This window comes from Astyanax mexicanus, chromosome 15 (assembly GCF_023375975.1).
Source record: "Astyanax mexicanus isolate ESR-SI-001 chromosome 15, AstMex3_surface, whole genome shotgun sequence".
Classification (NCBI taxonomy): domain Eukaryota; kingdom Metazoa; phylum Chordata; class Actinopteri; order Characiformes; family Acestrorhamphidae; genus Astyanax; species Astyanax mexicanus.
In genome coordinates, this window is record NC_064422.1 from 21,977,851 (window position 1) to 22,005,652 (window position 27,802).

Below are 27,802 nucleotides of genomic sequence, written 5' to 3' on the forward strand. Positions count from 1 at the left end.
GACAGACAGAGCATCAGTGTGGTCAGATAGTGATGCCAGAAAAGTATTAAATGGAGCTATATCACTCCACTGCTCCACAGCCCAATGACAAGGGGCTTTATACAGTATATCCCAGTGTTTTCATCAGGCACATGTTACAGAGTGTCCCTCTGAATACTGTGTAAAGTATCAGTTTCTTATGTATAGTACTTACAGTTGCGTCTTCAAGGTAAAAAATGCACCCAGTCATGTCTAGATCAAAGGTGAATCTTACTGGTTTAAACCTCCTACCAGGACCAATTACAGCCAGACACCCTGAGCAGTGACCCCAAAGCCCCGGTCATTAAACCATACCAGAGTTCTGGAGCAATTAGCATGGCTGGAGCAGTGGAAGTGTTCTATTGCCCTCTACCTGCACTGTTTCGTTACTGCAGGTTATTCTGAGTGGACAGTGATTGAGCACTGGCCTCACAGCCCAGTCACTTAACCCACCCTCGGGTCATAATTTACGAGAGAGAGAGAGAGAGAGAGAGAGAGAGAGAGAGAGAGAGAGAGAGAGAGAGAGAGAGAGAGAGAGAGAGAGAGAGAGAGATACATTAATGGGAAAGAGACAGAGAAATACTGAGGCGAGGGGATATAGACATAGAAAAGTGGTGAGAGATACTAAAAGAGAGACAGAGTAAAAATTATAAAGAAAAAAAGTTTAGCAAACATTACTGCTGTTCCTTTTTTTGCTCTCTAACCACTTCCGACTTACCTGCAATTGTTGTACTGTTTTATTTTATTTTTTAATTTAATTCTAAATCATTTCATCCATTACTTTTATTCATTTATTCTATATTTTATATATTCTTACTTATTTTAAACAATCATTTATTGCTTCCCCTTTTTACTGTATTTACTGTATTTAGTATTTTCTAATAAAATTCGTAGTTATTATAATTTATATATATCTATACATTACATTTATATATATTACATTTTATGTGAATTGTTAACATTTAGTACTACTGTTACTGTCACTTATTTCATTAATTATTGTTGCTTTTATTTTTTGTGATTTTTTTGTTGTTGTTGTTTTTATTGTTGTAATGTTCTTGTCATTACAGTCATGCCAGTAAAGCTTCACTGAATACTGGAAAAAGAAAAGAGAGAGGAAGAAATACACACTAAAAAGGGAATAGTAAAAGAGAAAGAGAGAATAAAACGGGAAAGAGAGAGACAGACAGAGAGAAAGAGAGAGACAGATTGAGAGAGAGGGAGGAGTGGTCGATGCTCGCTCCTGCACTCCACCTCCATGAACGCGCGCTGGCTGTTACGCGAGCGCGCTGAAGCCACTCAAGAGTGAAACGTGCAGCTGTTCACTCTCAGTGCAGCTCTCTCTCTCTTTCTCTCTCTCTCTATCTATCTCAGAGACACTCACTCACTCTCTCTCTCACACACACACACACACACACACACACTCACACAAACTGGTCCAGGAGGAGGGGTGACCCTGTAGGGATGCTCGATCTACAGTCCAGAGACTGACCGCACTGTCTTCACTGAGCTCCCTGCTGAGAAGTGGCTGAGAGACGCACGCGCGCGCGCTGGAGTGCAGTCATGCTCGCTGCCGAGTTCCTGCTGCTGGTCGGAGTGGTGAGTGCACACCTGTTCACCTGTCCTGCTTTCCTCACCCTGAGAGTGACCCCTCTGCGCACGGTGTGAAAACCAGAGCCTGAGTTCACTCTGCAAGCGCTGAGTGTTCAGAAAGTGTGTGCATGCGAGTGACTCTGCTGTAGTGCTGTAGATCAGTGAGTGTGCGGTTAGTCAGTGTGCTGGTGGTTCCTAATTGTGTAGGTGAGTGAGTGTGCTGGTGGTCAGTAACTGTGTTGTCACTAAGTTTGCTGTAGGTCAGTGAATGTGCTGGTGGTCAGTAACTATGTTGGTCATTGAGTCTGGTGTAGGTCAGTGAATGTGCTGGTGGTCGGTAACTATGTTGGTCATTGAGTCTGGTGTAGGTCAGTGAATGTGCTGGTGGTCAGTAACTATGTTGGTCATTGAGTCTGGTGTAGGTCAGTGAGTGTGCTGGTGGTCAGTAACTATGTTGGTCATTGAGTCTGGTGTAGGTCAGTGAATGTGCTGGTGGTCAGTAACTATGTTGGTCATTGAGTCTGGTGTAGGTCAGTGAATGTGCTGGTGGTCAGTAACTATGTTGGTCATTGAGTCTGGTGTAGGTCAGTGAGTGTGCCGGTGGTCAGTAACTATGTTGGTCATTGAGTCTGGTGTAGGTCAGTGAGTCTTCTGGTGGTTAGTCATGTTGGATGTCAGTGTATCTTCTGTAGGTAATTATATATGATGTTGGGCTATGACTCCACCCTGCTGTAAGCCAGTGTTCGCCAGCATGTCTACTGTTGGCCACTGAGCATGGAGGTCAGTGAGTCTGCCACTGGTCAGTATCTTTGTTGGTCACTGAGTCCACTGTAGGTCAGTGAGTGTGCGGGTGGTCAGTAACTATGTTGGTCATTAAGTCAGTAACTGTGATGGACAATAAGGCGGTTGCAAATCAGTGAGTCTGTTGTAGGTCTGTGAGCCATTTGGTGGTCCCAACTCTGCTGTTGGTAGGTAATTCTGCCATTCTGTCAATGTCAGCCATTTTGGATGTCAGTGTATCGTCTGTAGATAATTATGTATTCTGTTGGGCTGTGACTCAACTCTGCTGTTAGTCAGTATCTGTGTTGCTAGCACGTCTATTGTTGGACACTGAGCATGCTGGAGGTCAGGGAGTCTGCCACTGGTCAGTATCTTTATTGGTCACTGAGTCCAGTGAGTGATCTGGTGGTCAGTAAGTATGTTGCTCACTGAGTCTGCTGTAGGATAGTGAGTGTTCTGGTGGTCAGTAAGTATGTTGGTCTTTGAGTCTGCTATAGGTCAGTAATTATGTACATCAGTTAACCATACTCTGTTGTAGGTCAGTAACTGTTTTGGACAGTGTTCTAGGTCAGTAAACCTGCTGGTGGTCACTACTCTACTGTTGGTAGGTAATTCTGTATGTCAGTTATTTTGGATGTCAATGTATCTTTTGTAGATAATTATGTATGCTGTTGGGCTATGACTCCACCCTGCTGTAAGTCAGTAACTGTATTAGCCAAGAAGTCTACTGTTGGCCACTGAACATGAAGGTAAGTATGTCTGCCACTGGTCAGTATCTCTGTTGGTCACAGAGTCGGCTGTAGGTCAGTTAATGTGCTAGTGGTCAGTAATTATGTACGTCAATGAGCCTTCTCTGTTGTAGGTCAGTAACACTGCTGGACAGTGAGTCTGTTGGTTGGCCCTACTCTGCTGTTGGTCAGTCATTCTGTATGTCAGTCATTTTGGATGTCAGTGTACCTTCTGTAGATAATTATGCATGCTGTTGGGCTATGACACCCTGCTGTAAATCAGTGCTGTAATCATGCCATTGAGCATGCTGGAGGTCAGTGAATCTGCCACTGGTCAGTATCATTGTTGGTTAGTGAGTCTAAATTTGATCAGTGGCTCTGTAGGCCTGTGAGTGTGCTGCAGGTCAGAGAAGCTTCTGTTAGTCACCAAGTTTGCTGTTGGTCAGTAACTTTGTTGGTCACTGAGTTCGCTGTCGGTCAGTGATTGTGCTGATGGTCAGTAACTATGTTAGTTATGTTGGTCATTGAGTCCGCTGTAGGTCAGTGAATGTGCTGATGATCAGTAATTGTGCACGTCAGTGAGCCTGCTGGTGGTCACTACTCTGTTGTAGGTCAGTAACTGTTGGTCCATAAGTCTGCAGTAGGTCAGAATGTCTGCAGTAGGTCAGAATGTCTGTTGTAGATCAGTTGGCCTATTGGTGGTTACGTCTCTGCTGTTGGTAGATAAATCTGTAGGTTGCTCATTTTGGATATTAGTGTATCTTCTGTAGGTAGTAATATATGCTGTTGGGCTATAATCATGCTGGGCGTCAGTCTCCTGTTGGTCAGTAACTGTTTTGGTCAGTGAATCTTCTGCAGGTCACTGAGAATGCATTTAGCCAGTGCGTGAGGGTCAGTAAGTATGTTGTAAGTTAGTGAGTCTGCTGCAGGTGAGTGAGTGTGCGGTTAGTCAATGAGTATAGATCAGAGAGTCTGTTGTATGTCAGAGAATCTGCTGGTGGTCAGTAACTGTATTGGTCAGTGAGTCTACTGGTCAGTAATTGTGTTTGTCAGTAAGTCTACTGGTCAGTAATTGTGTTAGTCAGTGAGTCTGCTGGTGGTCAGTAGAGGTGATAAAGGTCAGAAGAGCTAGGTGACGTGAGCTTATTCAATTGTCAATAAAAATATGATTTTAATTTAATTTATTAATAACAGTAATATATATGTTATGATAAGATTAAAACTATCATTACACATAATAATGATATTGTTATTTATTAGAGATATTATTACTAATAAATTAATGATAATAATGGATAGTAAATAAACAGCATGCTACGCATAGTCGCAATACAAGTAAATATTTCTATTTATTATTATTATATATTACATATGACGGTGCATTTCAAAAGTCAATTGAGCCACTGTGATCCCAATGTGCTGGCGGTCTGTAAGAGTTTCTGTATTTTAATACATTTAACATTTGATGAAATGTGGCATCAGCAGAATAGTACATTAAAAACATCGGCGTACAATTCCCGTAGCTAGGATGTTATTACATAACATTGCTGTATTTGATGAATCACTTTTGCAGACTCCTCTGACTCTCCGCCTCCAGCATGACGGGGCTGACACTCCCCTCTCTAACAAGTGCTGGCAGGTCAGGGTCAAAGAGTTAAGTGCATTCAAGTGAAAGGTACCGCCGACAGTAGCTCGCACACATCTGTGAGTCATTTTAATGAGCTTAACCAGATCAGTACAATCTCCTGGTGAGTGTGTGTGTGTGGGATCCTAAAAAATGTGCTGAAAGCGTGCAGAAGAAAAAAAAGATTTGTTCCGAAAACACACAACTGACTCAAACGATTCATTCTCACTGATTTGTTCAGTAATTCATTCAGTGTACAAAGTTACCTTGGCTATAGTCAGTGATAAGCATAAGTCTGATAAACTATATCATTACCAACACATTTCTTCAATGCCACTGTTATAATAACAATAATATAAAAGCTTAATGATGCAATAATACCATCATAAAGCTTTTAAAGAGCTAATAACTTTTCATTTATAATAGTTTGAGAGAGATATAATTTTTTTCTTCAGTCACTGTAGGTCAGTCAGTGTATATTAAAATGAATAAAAAGAAAAAGTTCAATAAAAAAAAGTTAATTTCTATGGAAACCAAGAAAATACAATGGACAATATGAAGGTCAGGAAATATTATTGAGTCATGTTCATATATTGTATGATAAATTGATAATGTAATTATCGTGAGTGGTCTAGCTAGGCATAACTTGGAAACAAGCAGTGCATCACTATAATGTGATTTCAGTACTGTATGCTATGTGATCATTATGATACACTGTTTTTACTTGAGTGGATGCTGTGCAATTTTAGGAGGTTGCTGTGGTTTTGCTAGGTGGTTCCAGTTTTAATCCAGTTGGTTTAGAGGCATTCTTAATGAGGAGACAAGCAATTATCTATATTTCATTTTCATTTTCAACCACATTTTACTGTACATCACCTAGATAAACATAACTAATTTTACTCTCTGTAAATGCACAATTGGGTCAGTGTTCCTTAAGCACCGATGGCATCAATGGTCACAAAATATATATTGCCTGATGATGATAAAAAAAATTGTCATATTGTCCAGTTCCATATGTTAGGTTGTTGCAATATTAGACAGGTGGTTTTAATGTTGTGTCTGTTGCTGTAAGATGTTATGCTCGTCCTGTATAACTTCACAGGTTTGTAGCAGTGTTTTTATCAAGATTAAAGTTATGATAAAATGAATATTTAGGATGCTTCATAGTTCAAAGGCATTGATAAAATCTGAAAGCAGATAAAAATGTCACTCTCAAACGTTTGAAGGATCTACACAATCTGTGCTTGAGCACATAGAGTAAGAAGGATGTCCAGAACAGTGATGTACAATGTGCATGTCTTCATTCCGGACATCCTCCTCATTCTGTGGTCCAGGTAGGCACTGCTGGATCATCCAGTTCTAGATGAGGAAACAGAAACAGAAAGAGACGTTGCAGTAAACAAATAGGCTGCAAAACATCATTAACCGTTTCATAAAACGAAAAAAAGAAAAGCATATGAAGCAAAAATTTAGGCCTCCTGCATGTTTAGTACTTAGTAACTGCACGTTGTAAGCAACAAAGCTTTTATGTAAATGCTTTTTGTACCAGCTAATTTGCTGATAGTGAAGCAAAACGCTCTATTTTAACCCTTTAAGACCCTGTTTTATCCATTACTATGGACATCTGGTATTTCCAACCTTTTGTTGCAAATAAAGCTAATTAAGACATGTCTGTCAGAATAGGCCAATAAACCAGCCAATGAACAAGTCTTACAAGACAATGAAACAGTAGCTTAGCCCCGCCCACTGCACTGGAAAATACAGCAACTCAAACATTAACGCATGACAGCTCTAGAGCAACAAAGTAAAGTAAGTGCTGAATTTTGTACTGTTTTACATAATTTTAACACTTTTTAGAGGTGCTTTGTGTAATGAAAAGTAGAAAATAAAAAAAATCTAATAGAAAAGGAAAAATGTTAAACACAGGCTTCTAGTGCAATAGACATCAAAAAAGCATTTAAACACATTTAAATTTTAGTTAAGTCGATTAAAATTTTGGGTTATTGCTATATTTTGTTTGGTTGGGAGATATATAGTACAAAAAATGCAAGAATTCTCATGAGATTTTTGAGATGGCATTAAAAGTTAATGATTCAAAGCTACTCCTACTGTTTAAAACAATCATAATGCTGCAATGTATGTTAAAATAAATGTTCGTTGTAAATGATTATCTTTTTTTGTTTTAGTCTGTTTATCTCATTTGGTGCATCATTGATTTTCTATATTTCTCTATTCTGTCTGGTTTAAAGAACAACTTTTATGCAAAATTAACGTGATCTGCACTGATTTAGCAGACTTTTCTTACTGTGCCAACAAGCCCCTCAGTCTGTCACAGTAAAGCCTTTCTATAATGTAATGTTACCTTACTAGGTAGAAATATACTTTACTGGAGTAATTCTTTTACTTCTACTTCTTACATTTTCACCCAATTATCTGATTCAGATTCACAGAGTGAATCTGATTGTGGTTGGATGAGAAGTATAAACATAAACATTCTATTCTGACACCTTATTAATTTATATGCAATCCATCGCACTTGCACACGTCACACAATACTATAATAACTATACTAGACACTCTATCTCCACTTCTACCTGGGTAGTGAATTTGAATACTTTTATACCTTTGGTGGAACAGTAATACTTTACCTGAACCCTGAAACATAACACTCACATAACCTCCCATAACCCGCTCTTCTTTTGGTCCATCCACGTGTGATTACTTTTCTTCTTGTTGACTTCTGAGCAGACTTGGCTTGGTTTCAGCACTGCTCGGGTGTCTGCAAATAGGTTTTGTGCTGTGTGAGGTTTGTTTATGACGGTGTGTGTGTGTGTGTGTGTGCTAGGATGTGTATCTGTATCTTGCGTGCATTGGGATGTGTGCTTGAGGGTGAGGAGGCTGAATGTACAATGCCTGGTGACAGATGTGTTTGGTTCTGCTGCTACACATGGAGCATAGTTTGTTAGAGCAGTCCTGCCTGATAAAATAACTTTTTACTGGTACACAACTCTTTCAAACCTAACATACAAAAACTAAGGAGCAGAGAGAAGTGATGATGGACATCATTCATTCAGTTAATAAAAAACACTGCAGACAAAGCAACTGCATATGTAATTTAATAAAGCAAGATAACGGAACATATCCACTTACTGTCCGCTTTTTTATAAACATTTTTCTTCTGCTTCCACAAACTGGCCACATTATTAGAAACACTACATTGTGCCTTCATTCACTGGCCATTTTATAAGAAACATATCTGTTATGTTTCTTAATACAGGGGCCACTTTATTAAAGGCATCTCGATTGTAGTTTCACTGGCCACATTATTAGAAACACCCCCTTGCACCTAGATTTTAAATTTGCCAATTTATTAGAACCCCCCCCACCTTGTGATTCTACTCACTGGCCACATTATTAGAAACATCTCATTTGTAGTTCCGCTCACTGTCTCATTAATAATAAAGTGGACAGTGAGTGGAAACACAATGTAGGTGTTTCTAATAATGTGGCCAGTTTGTGGAAGCACAAGGTAGGTGTTTCTTTTAAAGTGGCCAGTGAATGGAAGCACAAGGTAAGTGTGAGGGTGAGGTTACCTTGTGCTTCCATTCACTGGCCACTTTAAAAGAAACACTCCCTTGTTCCTTCACTCTCTGGCCCCTTTATTAGAAACATCCCATTTGTAGTTCCACTCACTGGCCACTTTATTAGAAACACCTACCTTGTGCTTCCACAAACTGGCCACATTGTTAGAAACACCAACATTGTGTTTCCACTCACTGTACACTTTATTATAAAACCCTACTTTACGCTTCCACTCACTGGCCACTTTATTAGAAACTCCTACCTTGTGCTTCAACAAACTGACCACATTATTAGAAACACCTACATTGTGTTTCTACTCACTGTGCACTTTATTAGAACCCCCTACTTTGTACATAAACTCACTGGCCACTTTATTAAAAACACCCTTGTGCCTCCACTCACTGGCCACTTTTTAGAAACACCGCCTTGTGCCTTCACTCTCTGGCTAATTTATTAGACCCCCCCTACCTTGTTTCTTTAAACTGGGCCAGGATTCAGTGAGTTCGAGAAGGAGCATCATGGCTCCCATCAAAACTAATTTCACCTCTTGACTACTCTAAAGCATATCCATGTCTTTTTTAGGAGGGGGCCACTTTATTAGGAACATCAAACTTGCGCTTCCATTGACTGGCCACTTTATAAGAAACATTTTGATTGTAACTCAACTCACTGGCCACTATTAGAAACGCTTCTAAATTGTAATGTGTACAGATAGAATGTGAGGTGAGAGCTCGGTTTCTGTCCGCCGGGCAGGGATGCCCTCTGAATTCTTTAACAAGCTGTTTCGGTTTGTTGAAAAAAAGAAAATAAGGCAGCTACAAGTGATCTGGTGGTTGTTGTAAAGTCACTCGAGGCTGTAGTGCTGCTGGGGAGGGAGCAGGGGAGCACGTGCGCTTGTATGTGTGAGGGAGAAGATGCCGGAGGGTAATAGGGGCAGAAATGTGAGGAATGCTAATTTGAGTGAAGTTGCCGCCTCGGCTCCTTCGCTGGGGTTCCTCCAGCTGATTCAGCTGTGCCTGGAGGAACTGGGACAGATGTTTTATCTCTCAGTTTCTCTCAGGAATTTCACCCACAAAAGAGTCAAAGGTGACTTCTTGCTACACTTCACTCACTGTGTCAATCATTTTCCCCCGTTTATCTTCCAACATCTGGGATGACTACCATCCAAGACTTTGTGGATGGAAAAACATGAATGGACTAGATTGGGAAGTCTATGTTTAGAATGATTGCTGTTTGTTATTGTCAAGAGGCCCTGTGCCATAAATCTCAGTTCGTCATGCACAGCAATGTTTCTCAATCCTGGTCCTACACTGTAAAATATTTTTACTTTCTTAACAAAAAAAAAAAAAAACTGGTACCACATAGGGGTGTGCAGTACAGCTCTGGAAAAAATAAGAGACCATTTAAAAATGATGAGTTTCTTTAATTTTACCACATTGAAAAACCTATAATTAAGAGGAAGATGGATGCTCACAAGCCATTAAACCAAGCTGAACTGCATTAATTTGGGCACCAGGAGTAGCATAAAGTTAATTAAAAGCAGTGTGTAAGACTTGCGGAGGAAAACATGCCAAGATGCACGGAAACTGTGATTAAAAACCAGGGTTATTCCACCAAATATTGATTTCTGAACTCTTAAAACTTTATGAATATGAACTTGTTTTCTTTGCATTATTTGAGGTCTGAAAGCTCTGCATCTTTTTTGTTATTTCACACATTTCTCATTTTCTGCAAATAAATGCTCTAAATGACAAAATTATTATTAATATTATAATTTTATTTGGAATTTGGGAGAAATGTTGTCTGTAGTTTATAGAATAAAACAACAATGTTCATTTTACTCATTTAACAGCAAAATCAAAGAAACTGATTCAGAAACCGAAGTGGTCTGTTTATTTTTTCCAGAGTTGTAGGACCCTAAAACAGCAAGTGGAAATGGAGCTACTGAACGAGATGTCATGTGACCGAGAAAGCAAAAAAAAAAAAAAAAACTCACTGGTCCTCCTGTTTTTTCCCAAAATTTACAGGAGAGAGATAAAACCTTCTTATTTTTTAGTGGAAGTCAATGTAGAAAGACTTTATTTCAGGTAATATTGGAAAATTTCTTTTGATCCATTCGTCAAGAAATTTTGACACAGTGTAAAGAGCAGTTTTGTGAGTTTAAATGATGTAGTTAACTAATCATCAAAAAATCTACAAAAATGTAGATGCTTGTTTTTCATTGGACAGCTTCAATATGCACAGTATATTATTAATATTTACTAATACAAGCAGAACTGTCAAATTTAACAGTCCTATTAAAACATAACCATAAGATCTTGTAGAGTTGTTGAACTGATATTTTCTTCGTTGACTTCCAAGCACAAATAGCAGAATAGTGATTTATTTCACTGAATCCTGACAGTTCAAAAGATAGATTACCTTTTGCAATCAGGTTCTTTGGATCAGAGCTGAGCAATGATGTCAGACCGCTGGGATCACTGTTTTTAGAACTCCGACGTGCAAAAGCAAGTCATTTGTTTAAAACTGTAACTTCTGCCAAAAGGATGTCATGGGAAGGCGTCCAGACTTATTACTGGGTTGTGAAATCCCTCAGTTTTCCCTCAGAGTTATTGTTATTGTAGCTTTTTACCAAGCACATTCTAGTCTACTGATACTTCTGAGTGCTGTCAGAAGTTTTCACCACAACTACAGCTGCAGCAGGCCTGTAAAACCCTCCTCACAGATCCACAACGACATACACAAACTACAGTGTTTTTTTGTTTTGTTTGTTTTTTAAAAGAAAATTACACACACACACAGACGCCCTGTTGTCTGCATTCTATCTGATAGTTCAGAGTTGTGTTTTTGGTTGTATGTCACAAAAGCAGGGAAGCGTTCTATCTTAAAGGAATAATCACAGACACCGTAGACAGTCTGGGCGGCATTTATTTTAGCTACGGACCACTGATTCTCTTCTTAAGCCTGAGTCAATAAGAATCGCTAGGCTTTAGGCTTTGGATGAGAGATCAGCTGTTTTGAGTTTTCCAAGCTTAACTACACTGAGAAGCATAGTCACACTGAGGTCATAGTGCTGGACGAGTCACATTCTTTTTCTTGGAATGCATAGCGAGTCTGTGTTTGAAAAAGACTTTGATTATTGTTATTATTTTTATTACTCAGAAAATATCTTATTTAATTGGAAAAAAATACTACTTTTTTAGAAAAGCTTACACATTTTTAACTTTTATTATTGTTTATAATGTGTAAAAATTCTATAGAATTATCATTATTAAAGTACAGGGATATGTCAGTGGATGATGTGAAAGACTTCTTAGAAGGTTGTTTTTTAAAATAAAGTGGCCAGTTAGTAGAAGGACATGTCTGGTGTTTTAAATAAAATTGGCTAAGTAGTGAATGCACAAAAGTAGGTGTTTCCAATAAATTGGCCAATTATTGGATGCACAAAAATAGGCGTTTATTAAAAAAAAAGTGGCCAGTGAGTGAAAGTACTGTATGAAAGTAATAGTGGTGGGGTTTCTAATAAAGTGGCCCTTTAAAAGGATAAGCAGGAAGATTAAAGTTTCTCATCTATTTTTTTAAATCTAGATAAACATAAAGTTTTAATGTTCCATTGAAAAAGAAAATGTTTGTTTAAACATGATGGGTTCTAGATGGATCCAGGAATTCAATGCTATGAGACTCAATGCTATGAATTTCAAGTAGGAAACCTATAACTAAAATCATCTACCAGATGGTCAGTCTAAAAGAGCGTTGTAGAAAAGTGTCAGTAATAAGGAGGCCTTTTTTAGAGGTGAAGTTCTGCTTGTTTATACATGTTTTGCCAGGTTTTGTTCTAGGTATTTGTAGTTTGGAGTAATGCCGGAATATCACAGCCCATCTGAAAAGGACAACTCACCCACGCCTGCACGAGCCGGGCTGGGACTGGATAGCTTTGAGCCACTGTTAGCACTGATAGCATTTTGTATTGTGTTTTTTGTTCAAAAGCTCCTAATTTCTTTAAACAGAAATTAAACTGCTGTATTATGAATATGCAGATTGATGTAAATGAGTTGGTGTGAAAGTAACATCCCCTTTGGCAAATAACAGTTTTTTTTGCGATGTACCGAATATATGGCAACCAAAAATGGCTTAGAGCGCTTAGAGCAGGGAAGGGACGGAGAGATTTGGCAGGAGAATCTGGCAAACAACAGCTTAAGGGTTTTTTTACACTCTTCTCTCATAAATCAAATTACATAAATCCTTAAGCATCACATTTATCATGCTCAAGCTAGTAAAAATAAACAATAAATAAATCATACCTGTGAAAAATTAAGACCTGTAAACGTATCTTCACTAATAATACAGGCCAACACAAGGTAATACAGGCCAACACAGGATAATACAGGCCAACACAGGATAATACAGGCCAATACAGGATAACAACACAGTGTAATACAGGTAAACACAGTGTAATACAAGCCAACGCAGTGTAATACAGGCCAACACAGGTTAACACAGGCAAACACAGGGTGATACAGGCAAACACAGGGTTATACAGGCCAACACAGGGTAATACAGGCCAACACAGGGTAATACAGACAAACACAGGGTAATACAGACAAACGTAGGGTAATAAAGGCAAACACAGGATACAGGCAAACACAGGGTAATACAGGCCAACACAGGGTAATACAGACAAATGCAGGGTAATACAGACAAACACAGGATAATACAGGCAAACACAGGATACAGGCAAACACAAGGTAATACAGGCCAACACAGGGTAATATAGAAAAATGCAGGGTAATACAGTCAAACACAGGGTAATACAGGCCAACACAGGGCACTACAGGCCAACACAGGGACCTACAGGCCAACACATGGTAATTCAGGCAAACACGGTATTACAGGCCAACACAGTGTAATACAGATAAATACAGGTTAATACAGGCCAACACAAGATAATACAGGCAAACACGGGATAATGCAGGGAAACACAGGGTAATGCAGGTAAATACAGGGTAAAACAGGCAAACACTAGGTAATACTGTCATTGGTCATGCTGTCGACCAAAATGTGTGCAAGCAGCCTGATATACTGATTTCCAGGATACTGTGCATGATTTGCAGGCATCAGGGAAACACTGTCAATATGTGTGAGAATCCCGCGATTCGCAGGAGATGAAAGATCTCTATACATTCATGATTACAATTATTGGTCAATGCCAATAAAGCAATGAAGTGACAATCACTGATGTCCATAATTTGTCTCTTTTTTTTTAGATCAGACCCTCTAAAATCTTTAGTTAGTGTCTCTTTACAGTAAGTTGGAAATTATTATTTTGTTGTAGAAGACATCCTGTTTTAGCATCAATCCTTTATCAGATGGTTTGATATTTGCATCCAGGATTGCCACAATCCATTTTCCCCTCCATCTGTGTAATGCTGACAACACCTTTTGCTCAAAAACAGCTTTTTGTGTTTTATGGATATTTTTGTATGTTGTTTGCTGTTTACATGTATGCACTAAATATTCTGTACTTCAGTAATGTTTTTTTATTACTTTACATTATTTTTCTTACATTATTAATTTTGTTACATTATTATTACACCCTGTTGACTCAGCTAAACTGTCATTATGGGGTTCACAATGGGGTTCTGATTTGCCTTGCAAGCATGCTAGCAGTTCTCTCCAAACGTTTGTGTGGCTTTACATGATCTCACCCTGACCTACATTCCTTACTGTGGAAAGTGAAATTGCTTAGCTTTCTCTTTATGACCTTCCCTCTCTGTTTTTGAATCCAAAATATTTCTTTTAAGATTATTAGACAGCTGCAATCTTGCGATCTTACAAACCCACAAATGTCATTTAAGAAATGTCAGACATGTGTCCTTTAGCAATTGTAATTTTGCAAAGACTGTACTGGCATGGTGTAGCTTCACATGGTGGCCTAATGAAGATAATGAGTTGCACTCATCCCTTCACTCTTTCTCTGCGTTTTTCTCTATAGGTGGCCGTGTTCTCGGCTCAGAACGAGGTCTGCAAGTCGCGTCAGTATACAACCAGCGGGGAGTGCTGTAAGCAATGCCTACCTGGGGAGGGCATGGTCAAGCCCTGTGGAAAAGCGCAGACGGAGTGTGAGCCATGCCTCGATAGTGAGTACACACACAATTACACACGCACACACAGTCAGGAACAGTGGTAAACCTGCCATTGCATAATGAAATGCTTGCCTTATTTAAAATGCCATTTCCTCCACCCAACCCCCAGCTTTCTGTGACTCGTTTTAAAGGAGCGAGAGAGCCCCCTCCCCCAGGGGAACAGTGGGCGCTCTTTATTGGCCAAAGGTAATTAGCAGCTAAAGAGGAAAAGCTTTTGGCAAATGAGATTTGACAAACCACTGTTCTCAGCCTCTCACTGCTGTGATGAATTATGGAAACATTAAAAATGGGTCTGAGAAGAAGTCGTCTTTCTACAGTGGGGTCACATGCTTGCACAGCAAATAGGGTCAAAGTTGAGCCTGGTGGCGGCTGGGATCGCTCTGCCGACTCTGGCGTCTCCCACATGTCTGGCTGTCCAGACTGACCGAGCTGCAGAACATGAAGAGCTCCTGACCCAAACCCAAAATGGACTTTTAACATTTTTAGCATCCAAGACGGCTCAAACCTTGAAGAGGTCCTATCCAATTGGTTGTCTTTACCATCCAAATGAACTTACATTTCTTATAAATGAAAGACAATCATGAAACAAACCTGAACATCTACTTTGTTTCATACTGCAGCAGCTAAAAAGAAATATTTGTGGTAGCTAGCCTCAGAAAAAATCAGAAAAGCAGAAAAAAATCAGCTCAAGAACAGCTTTTATTGGTAGGTGTTTTGTAGATGGTTAAACCTGGTTAAACTGGTTAACTCGTTTCGTAAGACTGATCAGTATGATGGATCAGTTTGGTCAACTTATAGGTAATATATATAAAAGACTTTTTTTTACCAACCACCCTTTACCACCTTGATATACCATAGCAACACCATAGTAACCACCTTTCAACTTTATTGTAACCACCTGGTATTCACTATTTCTGCGTTTTCTTGTTGAATAATGAAGTTCCTTCTCCACCGTTTAGTGCTGAAAAATTTACATCACATTTTTTTTAAAGATTTTGTCGGGTTCACTGTGTATCACAATATATTTACTGTTATTATAATAATAATAATTATTATTATTATTATTATTATTATTACTTATTTATATATATTTTTTGCACAACTGGTCTTTTATATTGGTTTACTTTGTCCCACAACATGTCACACTATATGAAGGAATCAGCCTGCACATTTGCAGAAAACTGATGCAGAATGTAAACTATTTTTTCTGTGCAAACTGCAACCTATTAAAAATAGAACCTAAAAAAAAGATGTGTCAACACCTTTAACACTGCTTCCTTTTTTAAAATAAAACCAAAATTTGACATTGTTCTATAAACACTACAAACAGATTTTAAATATGTTATCCTGGAAACCAAAGCATAAAGTATTAAAATTAAATATTGTCACAATTTCATCCAGTTAGCTAAGAAAATATTCCAAATTGCAATGTGTTAATATTATCCTTTAAGGTACATCATAGAAGTATTAGGTTATGCTCCACTGGTAAGACATAGCTCGAATTCAGCATTTTAGGTTGTTTCATCATTTGCCCTTAATAAATTCTGGGCTCGCCTGTGGGGATGAGTGTTTGTGTATATTGTATTGTAAACCAGAGGAGAAATTACTGCCCAGGACTACCATCATCCTCTTATGTTAGATATTACATATTAAGCTAAGTGTCTCTGACTAGGCCTGATGGTAGAGACACCCTTAATTATTTTTCTGAACATAACATTGTCTTATGTGTTTAATTTACATCAGTATCATGAATGAGCTGGTATTTTAACTTTGCTTAGGAACCGTGGTTTTGTTTATTATATTAAAACATTTTGTATTCCAATTTCATTGGATGAACATTGTTTTTTTTATTTCATTGATCTTTACAACTAATGTGTGATGCATTTTTATGCATTTTTTATACACTGCCTGGACAAAAAAAGGTCACACTCAAATATTTCATTGGACCTACTGTATCTTTGATTGTGGCACACATTTACTGTTTCGGTAAGCTTCTGCAATGGATTAAATGGTAGAGTCTGATCCTTGCACAAAGCCTTCTCCAGCACATCCCAAAGATTCTCAATGAGGTTAAGACCTGGACTCTGTGGTGAACTCTCAATCAATGTGTGAAAATGATGATCTCATGCTCCCTGAATAACTCTTTCACAATTCCAGCCCCATGAATCCTGACATTGTCATCTTGGAATATGGCCGTTCCATCAGGGAAGAAAAAATCCATTGATGGAAGGAATAACCTGGTCTATATTCAGTATATTCAGGTAGTCAGCTGACCTCATCCTTTCAGCACATACTGTTGCTGAACCAAGACCTGACCAACTGCAGCAACCCCAGATCATTTACTTTTTGTTTGCCCTGGCTGTGTATTAGCATTATATCAATGGCATAAAATGGTTTAACATTGAAACAATTGCAATTATTTTTGGAAAAGTATATCATAAAAATGGTTATCATGACAGGCCTATCTCTGAGACCTTTCTCAGACAATTCTCGACTCCTCTCCCAGCCCCGCCCCTCAACTTTAAACCATTTTACACTCATTCAGCCCCTGTCGCCGAAAGGGTAAAAGCAGCGTTCGTACAAGAAAAGGTCAGTCAGACAGTTTTCACTAGAACAGCTGATGATTAATGGACGGACAGAAAGACACTTACACGGGCTCATTTGTAAGGAACTGTGACGGCTGTTTAAACCGCAGGATGTAACTGTGAGCTTGTGTCCAGTTTCCGCTCTTCATATCGGAGCAGTTTGAGATGGTCTGAGCGAATCTGCGGCTCCTTGTTTACAGCAAATCTTAAAAGTCCTGATTCCACGGTGCTTAGCAGAACCTGTTAAGCCTTTAAAACAGGTATGTGCCCTCTCTGACTCCCTCGCCCGGGGCCAAAATACTCGAACGACATGTTAGACGCACCGGTCCCTCCCCTCCTCTTACCCCGTCTCCCACCTGTCATCCTCTCCCTTGCCCCTGCTGTCAAAAGAACACGCTATCCAGAAACACAACTAAACCATTCACAAACCAGGAGGAGGGATTCAGGACTATTTAAAAAAAAACTAATGGTCCTTTAAATAGTTCTTTATTGTGGTTGAAAACCTTTACAAAGTGGTTCAAATATATATTTTTTTTATTTTAGGGAGAAGTTATAAATTAGAAACATGGCAACTAACTAAGCCATTTGAATGTTTAAATTGTTCTTTACTGTGGTAGAAACCTCTTAAAACAATGAATCTACATATAAACAATATAGGCTCTACTTATGATATAGAACAATTCAACATTTAGATAAGATTATTCTAGACATGGTCAGATGGTTCTTCTTCTTCTTCTTCTTCTTCTTCCTCTTCTTCTTCCTCTTCTCCCTCTTCTTCTTCTTCTTCTTCTCCCTCTTCTTCTTCTTCTTTTTTTTCTTCCCCTTCTCCTTCTCTATCTTCTTCCTCTACTTCTTCTTTTTATCCTTTCTTTTCTTCTTCTCCTCCTTCTTTCTCTTCTTCTTCCACTTCTCCTTCTTCTTTTTCTTCTTTGTATTCTTCTACTTCCTCTTTTTCTTCTCCTTCTTTTACTTTTTCTTCTTCTTCTACTTCTTTTTCTCCTTTCTTTTCTTCTTCTCCTTCTTTATCTTCTACTTCTTCTCCTTCTTCTTTGTATTCTTCTACTTCCTCTTTTTCTTCTCCTTCTTTTACTTTTTCTTCTCCTTCTTCTTTTCCTCCTTTCTTTTCTTCTTCTCCTTCTTTATCTTCTTCTACTTCTTCTTCTTCTCCTTTCTTTTCTTCCTCTCCTTCTTTATCTTCTTCTTCGTCCTCTTCTACTTCTTCTTTTTTTGTCCTTCATTTACTTCTTCCTTTTTTTCTTCTTTTTCTTCTACTTCTACTTCTTCTACTTTTCTTCTTCTTCTTCTTCTTCTTCTTTTCTCCTTCTTTTACTTCTTTTTCTTCTACTTCTACTGCTTCTACTTTTCTTCTTCTACTTTTCTTCTTCTTCTTCTTCTTCTTCTGAGTAGCAGCAGTAGTAGAGGGGGTCTGATGTGGGTGGTGGTGGATCAGGTGGTTTATATAGGTGAGAACTGAAGGACTGAGAGCACTGGAGCCAGAATGACTCAGACTTGATAGACCTGGTTTTCTTAATAAAGAGAGTGTAGATATGCACTCTCACTCATGCGTCAGCACACCAACAGGCCTCAGCAAGATAACAGGAGAACACAAACACACGCACACAGGTTTTACTTCGTGTGGTGAAGACCACCATCATTTCTTTTACTGTAGCTAAGTCTACACCTGGGAAGCCATGGCCTGGAGGTTGGAGAAGCAGCCTTGTGATGGGAAAGTCACTGGTTTGATCCCATGAAGCGAAAGTCACGACTGAAGTGCCCTTGAGCAAGGCACCTACAGTAACTTCCACTTGCTCCCTCTGTCTTGCAGCTAGAGTTGCCCACCACTCCAAGCATGTGTGCTTACTTTCCTCCTAGTTAGTGAGTGCTCACTTCATAATTGGGTTAAGAAAGATGGCTTAGTAGGAAGGTTTTAGTATCCTACACCTACACCATTTAACCCACCAAAGGACATCCTACAGCCCACAAAAAAAACATTTAAAATCTAAAGAAATACAATTGAATTGGCTGACAAGCTAGAATTACCTTACTTTCTTGCAGACTTTCATTAATATTAAGATAACTGATATGCTAATGCAGCAGATTGCTTTGTTGGTCATGTCTTTGTACTGTTCAAGACCAATTAACAAGTTCCATCTTAATCTAATGTTTTATTTTTTTTTATCTTGTAATAGTTTCAGCAGCCTACACCTAAATCCTACGTTTAAAAAAGGGAAAGCCCCATGTCCAGAAACCCAAGGACACTTTAAAATGTACACATTTTACACACAACCATTCATACTCAGCATTTATCCACACATTGGTGAGAAGCGACAGCCAATAGCTCACAGCGTACTCTCAACCGGAAATGGCCGTCCACCTGGAGGACTGCATCGGGCACTACAGCATTGGCTGAAACCCAGTAACCCACAACTTACCCATACCCATCTTTAAAAAAAATAAAGGTGCTTTAAGATGTCATAGAAGAACCACTTTTGGTTCCTAAAAGAAATATATTACAGAGATGTGTGGGTGTGAAGAAAATAAAAAATCGTTACATCAAGGAAACAAACCTTTTCTTCAAACCTTTAAAAAGTTATTTACACTCACTAAAACCAAACATGGGTCTTAAGTGGCAACGGATGTAGACATAACTTCAGTAAGCCGAAATAACAATTAAGGTGCTACAAAAAATAAGATCCTATATTAAGGTGCTCTTTGTCCTGTTTGTTACAACAATGTGTGACTGTGAAAACCTTTAAAAGGTAAAAAAACTTTCAAAAAGTAGGTTGTCAAATCTTTATATTGAGAGAAGATTCTTTTAGCCTTTAAAACTTCAGTTTCTAAATCAGTTTCTCTGATTTTGCTATTTATAGGTACATGTTTGAGTAAAATAACCTTTATGCTACTTTATGCCATTACTGGTGCAAAAATTCAAGCAGTTCAGCTTGGTTTGATGGCTTGTGATCATCCATCTTCCTCTTGATTATATTCCAGAGGTTTTCAATTTGGTAAAATCAAAGAAACTCATCATTTTTATGTGGTCTCTTATTTTTTTTTTCCAGAGCTGTAGACTTAATCTCAGTACCCAACCCAACACGATCTGAAATAATCGGTCATGTTTAGACCGACTCCGGGGACATGGTCATCCTCTGTAGCATTTAACAGGCTTAGAGAATAGTGCCCTCGGCCGTATCATACGAGCTTGGCCACCAGCTGGCCACGTCAGCTCATCATCAGCATCATCCTGATCCCTGATTAGAGCTTTTGCCGTTCCCTGGAGTGTCGTACGCTCCGGCTGCTAATGGACTTATTAATGAGGGGGTAAAGTGGCCCGTGCTTGGGGCTTGCTGGGTTTGTCCAGGGGGCTGAGAGTGCCGGAGCGTTTCCTGCAGATGGACGAAAACCATCCTTCCTTCTCCCTCCCTACTGCTCTCTCTCTTTCTCTATCTGCCTCTCTCTCCTCCCCTCTTCCGCCCGCTCTGGGCCATTATCATAATGCTAATCATCAATAATGCATGTGGGCACATTATTTCAGTCAGGCTGCAGTGAGTGTGTGTGTGTCAGTAGCATTGCTGGTACATTAGAGAAGAGCATAGGTAACATTCTGCCAGTGGCTTCGGTTTGTCATGTGTCCATAAAAGGGAAGTCAATCTGGTAACTCAGGCTGGATAGAAGTATGTTCCCTAGAATATGTGTGTGTCTGTGTGTGTGTGTTTATGCTATCATATCTGTGAGGACACAGTGTCCTCACAATGACAGCAACTTAAAACTGGGGACATTGTTTAGGGCCTCTCTTTGATTTCAGCACAAACTTATTTATTTTATTTTTTTGGTAGAAAGATCAACTTTCAGATCCTGTAGCCGAATACAACAGCTTAGCACTAGTTTGATCATAAGTGTAAAGTTTATCCTAAATAAGTGTACCTACACTCATTGTCAAAAGAAGATTGCAAAAATCTGGGTTTCACTGAGAAGAAAGTATCAGATTTTAATGCAGAAGAAAGAAAGAAAGAAAGAAAGGTTATCAGGGACAATAAAGGATTAAAAATAGATTAATATGGGCTCTTACAGATATTTAATACCACATACAGAAGTAGCTGGTCATGTATGTATAATGCAACATGTCAGACGATTATTATTATTTTTTTTATACAAAAAAATACATTAAGAAATGAAGGTCAGTAAAAACTAAGAATTTTAGGAACTTTGAAAGAATCCTCACATGCAGTTGCGAAGATCATCAAATATTATGATGAAACTGTGTTGATAGCATTCTGCATATTTTCAATCAGAGATAGATTTAGCGACATGACTGGCCATGACACAGGAGTCATGACATACTACTTGACCAAATAGTGAAGTCACTTGTATTTATTTATCCATTAAAAAGTCTATAAAAAGTTTGTTTGTTTCTTTATGTTATGAATTTTGTGAGTAATTTAAAACTGGGCCTCTCTAATGATAATTCATTAACAACATTAATGTATAATATCAACAAAACGCTTATTGGCGGATTTGCTGTTATTAACTACACAAGCGAGAAAGGTATCATTATATTACACTTAAACATTTTCTACTTAAATTTCTTGCCCTTTAAATGTGTTTGAGAGAATCAGTTGTGAAGAGGTTGATACACAGTGAATAGCTCTATTTGATTAATATTAGAATTCATATAATGGCAAAATTACTAATCTAAATTAGAAATAAAAATAGAAATAAAGAAATAAAGAAAATAAGAAATGAAGTTCAATCAATATGAAAAATTTCAAGAAGTTTTAAAGTATCCTCAAATCCATCAAATGTTATGATGAAACTGGCTCTCATCAGAAGAATTTATTTTTTTGCTAAGATTTACCTCTATTGCACAGGATAAGTTCTTTAGAGTTATCGGCCTCAGAAACTGCAAGTTAACAGCACCCCAGATAGAAAGTCATTTAAATGCTTCACAGAATATTTTGGCATAGGGTAAGGGACAGTTTGTCTGTTCAAATTATGCTGCAAATTAAAAATCCACAAAAATGGAGCTACTTGCTTTTCATTGGACAATATCAGGTATAATCCTATAACTAACAGCATAAATAGATTAATGATATAAGACATCTTTAAAAGGTTTGTACACTAAAGTCCTTCCACAGTTCTGGTCACAAACATCTTGACAGCACATACACAGAACAACAGAGTCTTGCATCATTTCGTTTTTGATCTCTCTAAATTCACTTATATGATTGCGCACTATTGATATCATATTTCCAATTTGCAACGTCAGTGTTCTTCCTGAGTCCAGTCTCTGTCAAGCTGGGCACAACCTAGTGCTCCCTCCTCACTTCTAAAAGAAAACATATTGATGTTGTTATGAGTCACACTGATCTCATTTTCCAGAATTAAATCCTTTTTTCTTTCACCGTTTTTTTTCCCCACTGTGCTTTTGTTGGCTTTTTTTAAACATAATATTTATTTTATTATTGGGCCATTAAAACCATCACATGCTGAAATCTGCTGACGTTCTTGCCCAGTAAAGAGAATAAATATACTCTTTGTGTCCATTGATTGCCCAGCATATGAACAGCAATCAAATAAACTTAGATAAGGCTTGATTTCCTTCAGATGACTAAGCTGTAAAACCGCTATGACCTACACTTTGTCCATGGACACTGTGCAGCATGAATATTAAATTCGTAGCGTGTTTTAATGTGATAAAACAACATTATGTAAGAGTAGATTATACAAAAAAAAACTAATTATTGACATGAAACCACTGATTCACTTTGCTTTTTCTCTTCAGCACTCAAATATTCACCAAGTTGGAGACATAATAACTAAACAATGAATGTACAAGGATACATACTTTGATTAGATTTAGATTTAGTCTTTTTAGAAGTGGAAAAGATTTTATATTTAAGAGTTAAGATCTACGCGTTGAACATGCCTTTATCAGTATTCACAAATAAACTCTACATATTCTATCATACTACTAACGTCATTAATTATCCTACCATCATTTCTGGTATCTATTGTTAGAAAACACATTAGCTGAAAATGCTTTGCTTAGACTAAGTTGCAATGGCTTGTATTTTAACTTCATATTTGCTTGTACTGACTTGAGAATGAACCTGAGACCTGCCTGTGTTGATTTGGAACTCAACTTGAGACTTGCTTCTATTGACCTGAAAATTGATTTGAGACTTGCTTTTTATTGACTTGGGATTTGATTGAGATTTGCTGTTATGTATGTGGACTTAAGTTGAGACTTTCTGGCACTGACTTGGGACTCGACTTTAGATTTACTGGAATTGTCTTGAGACTCAACTTGAGACTTACTGAAATTGACTTGGGACTCGACTTTTTGAAATTGACTTGGGACTCAACTTGAAACTTACTGGAATTGACTTAGGACTCAACCTTAGATTTAATGGAATTGACTTGAGACTCAACTTGAGACTTTCTTAAATTGACTTGGGACACGATTTTAGATTGACTGGAATTGACTTGGGACTCGATTTGAGACTTATTCGAATTTACTTTGGACTCGATTTGAGACTTTATGGAATTGTCTTGGGACTCGACTTGAGACCTATTGGAATTGAATTGGGACTTGACTTTAGACCTTCTAGAATTGATTTGGGTCTTAACTTAAGACTTACTGCAATTGACTTGGGACTCGATTTGAGACTTGTTGGAATTGACTTGGGAATCAACTTGAGACTTGCTGGTATTGACTTGGGACTTGAATTTAGATCTACTTAAATTAACATTTAACTTCTCTTGTTTGTATGTGAGATTTGAGTTAAGATTCGCCTAAACTAACCTGGGACTTCACCTGAGGCTCTACTAACTCAACAAAACTTGGGAGTTAACTGTAGTGGCTTGGATGGCCATTTGACTTGAAACAAGCTTGGACTATCATGGGACTTCTAAGTCCCATAAGTTCTGAGACTTATTACTCAGTGACTTGTTCTTACGTCTGCATGCTATATATTTATATAAATAGAAAAGCATTAGAGTATGTAATATATAAAGCATTACATTAAAAGGGGGTGTAGCCAAAGCTGCACATAGGTTGAATGTTGCTAAGTTTAAGTGATGTGTTGTCATGTGCAAAGCAAGTGTGTGAAAGAGAAGTGATAAGTAGCTAAATTAGAAATATCTGTCAGCATCTTTTTGAGTGTGGTTAATGAAAGAGGAAGAGTTCGTATTTGGGCAGAACTGTGGTTAGAAACATTGCAGCACAGGATGGTAATTTTTTTCTGGCCAGATTAGATGACAAATTCCACAACAATTCCACTTTTTCCAAAAACTTTGCACTCTTGCTACTACAATTTAAAGTATAGCTGTTTGTTTATGGCACTATCAATTTGACATTCATTGAGAGTTCTGCATTCTGTATTGATTCTGCAAAGAAATTGCTAGAAACAAACAAAGACTCATAGCACAGCCTTCAGAATGTGCTTTCTTCATGAATGACCATAGCAAACTAAATGGTCAACCATTGTAAATTGTGTAAAAACTAATTTACTGGTAGTTTGCTGGAACATAAACACACTTTCCCCACACTGTCTTTCTCTCGTTCTCCAGGTGAAACGTTCTCAGAGAACTTCAGCCACACAGAGCAATGCCAGAAATGCACCCAGTGCACAGGTCTGCTGCGTATGGAGACGCCTTGCACAGACGCCAACGATGCCATCTGCGTGTGTGACTATGGCTACTTCTACTCGCTATTGAGTAACCGCTGCGAGGCATGCACCACATGCCCCATCGGCCAGGGAGTGCTGCTGCGCTGTGAGCCTGACCGCGACACAGTGTGCGAGCAGTGCCAGGACGACACCTTCTCGGACCAGGACAGTGGTCTGGACCCCTGCCTGCCCTGCACCGTGTGCGAGGACCAGCCTGAACTGGAGCACTGCAGCCCTGTGCGAGACACCATTTGCCAGGATTGGACAGGTAGGGGTCTACATACTACATTTATTTACAAGTAAATATTTTGAGTGTAAAGGGTCCTGATGAATGAAGCCTGTGAGTAACACCATTGTAAGGATGCTGGGCAAAGCTAGCAGCCAGCAAGGAAGCCTAACACTGTCATAGGGATGCTAACACATCAGTAGTGATGCTGAATGGGACTAATGTCACAATAGCAATGTTACACCACAATGGAGATGTTGAGCAAGTTAGGCTAGTTACTGTAGTGATGTTAATGCTACAGTAGCAGTGGTTAATGGGGCTAATGCCACGATAACAAGGCTATTACCCCAGTACCAGTGCAGACTGAGGCTGAAGCTGGAGTGGTCGCGATGCAAACAGTGCAATATCGATGTTAATGGTGCGGTTATCTGGTTATCTGGGTGAGGCCGAAAGCTCGCTGCTAATGGTGCAGTAGCAGTGCTAGGGCCTCTGCACTGCTAATGGTGGTTGAGGATTTAGCCAGTTACAGTAAAAATAGGCTAATTTAAAGACTGATCTCAAGCTTAAATGTCACTGAAATGAAGATTTATTTAAATAGACATTGCTGGTGTGCGGAAATCAGGAAGAGTGGTATTTTTCATTTACTTACTTTTTTTTGTCATTTTAATTTCAATTTTTTTCACATTTTCTCCCCTATTTACACAGCCAATTACCCAACCTAACCCCAGACTAGCACATGCCTCCTCTGGTACATGTAAATTCAGCCACCGCCTCTTTTTAAACTGCTGCTCATGCAGCATTGTCGAGTAGCATCACAGCGCGCTCAGAGGAAAACGCAGCGACTTGTTTACGATACATCAGCTCACAGATGCCTTCTGCTGCGGACATCACCACTTATCTACCCACCCAGAGAGAGCAAGGCCAATTGTACTCTCTCAGGGCTCCAGGAGCCAACGGCAAGCTACATGAGCAGGATTCGAACTGGCAAACTCCTGATCATAGTGGCAGCGCTTAGCCCGCTGGAAGGATTGAATTGTATAGTATTGCTGGGCTTTTTACACAAGTCAGTTTCACTGCTAGGCCCACCATTGAGACAATACCTTGTCTCTAACACTAACCCTAATTGACCGTTGACGAAAGGCTAGAGAATAGCTAACACAACCCAACACACCAACAGATCAGCTAGAGTCTCTTAATGCAAAGCATCATTAGAAGTGTTTCAAATAAAAAGGCCACAGAGTGTATATGAGAACAGAAGACAGCAGAGGAAGAGCAAGAGACAGTTCTCGTTGCACTCAGCCAGTCATAAATCTTCTAAACTTGGCGAGTAAAAGCCACACATTGTATTTTGCCGCCTGAAACGTCTGCTGAACTCTGACTTTCTGAGCTGGCTGCACTTTAACTCTGAATACAGTATCGAAGAATGTTGACCGAACTTGGTGACACTGCGCATCATTGTGCTGACTGGACGCTTCCCAAGCATCCCAATGGTCATAGGTCAAGGGGTCATTCCCGACTGTTCCCCCTATTCCTCAGTTGGTCCTCTACACTTGCGTTTTTCATCAACCCCTCCCTCTATTTTTGGCAGGGCTGGAGTAGGTCATCATAACACGTCGTATGAATGCGGCTGGTATGCTAGACGTGGAGCCTGCAGGCGGAGGGTCGCGAGAGGGGTGGATTCCTCTCCATTCAGATCACTTTTCACTGCATGCATTCTAAAAACCCAATGCCATTGTGAAGACGAGTCAGCAGCAAGGCTCTATTTAAGCCAGGTCACTGGCACTCGCTGGCCGAGTAATTGGCCTTGCTGGATGTCCTGTGGTGTTGCTCTTGGGCTTGTAAGTGGCATTCAAAAGCATATTGTTGGGTGTCACTCAAACCAAAGGAAGCTGAAGACAAATCAATACTTTGTCCGGCAATAGGAGACGATGCACTCTGCTTGTGCTGGATAGCACAGGATGAGTTGTGTAAAGAATAATGTAAGAATTAACACTTTATTGAAAGGTGTCATTTGTAAGGCCTGTATTTAGACCTGCATGGATGCTACCTCTTCTGATGAGTTAATAAGCCAAAATATGATACTTGCTACAAAAAATACCATGGCAAAGCTGGGCAAGCTCTAGGAGTTTGATGGTTTAGTTGGTCTTAAAGCATGATCATCCCAACCAAGCTAGACAAACAGTTTGGCCAAACTTGACCATGCAGGTTGATCAATCATGTAGTTTGCTTGTCAAAAGCTATTATTTATACCTTGATTTTTCCTGGATGACCAGCTTTTCAACTACCGTGACCATCAAAAACCAGTTAAGACTGTCTGAGACCAAATAACAGCATCAGCAGGTATTTTAGCTAACCAGTACCTTTTTGCATTCTAAGGAGGAGGAGTCAAATTATATAAAATGTATTTTCTTGCCAATGAATTATGTGTAAACTTTGGACACTGTTTTCAACCAAGGGAACAGATTGCCTGTTTATCAGTCTGTTTTAGTTTGTTTATCAGTGTTTGTAAGACTACCAGACATCTATGACTTAAAATCATAGATCTATCTATGCAATCTAAATCTTTATCCAATTTACATATATATATGAACTCCAGATGGGCAAATGGAAACCAGTTTATCTAGAAAATAGTTTACAAAGTAAGCAGAGAACCACCACAAACACAGAGAACACCATACGACTGAACTGAGGGAGGGAGGATTGATAGATGAATGAGGGATAAATACACTACATCCACTTCAAGAATGAGTAGAAGAAACAAATGTAGGAAAACAGCTGAAGATAAATCAGTAACAATAAGTAACAGAGGCTCCTTCTTTAGGTGAGCTAATATGCTAAAACTGCAGCTCACCAGTG

The 27,802-nt window shown here is 38.9% G+C and overlaps 1 protein-coding gene across 1 annotated transcript in view; it reads left to right on the plus strand.

The window, feature by feature from the left end:
• Nucleotides 1–1,302: 1,302 nt before the first annotated feature.
• ngfrb (nerve growth factor receptor b) overlaps nt 1,303–27,802 on the plus strand; it is a 55,719-nt gene continuing 29,219 nt past the window's right edge. Inside the window, exons 1-3 of the mRNA XM_022669181.2 lie at nt 1,303–1,617; nt 14,318–14,462; nt 24,623–24,988. Coding sequence (XP_022524902.1) covers nt 1,582–1,617; nt 14,318–14,462; nt 24,623–24,988 — 547 coding nt within the window. The 5' untranslated portion in view covers nt 1,303–1,581. The remainder of the gene's footprint in view (nt 1,618–14,317; nt 14,463–24,622; nt 24,989–27,802) is intronic.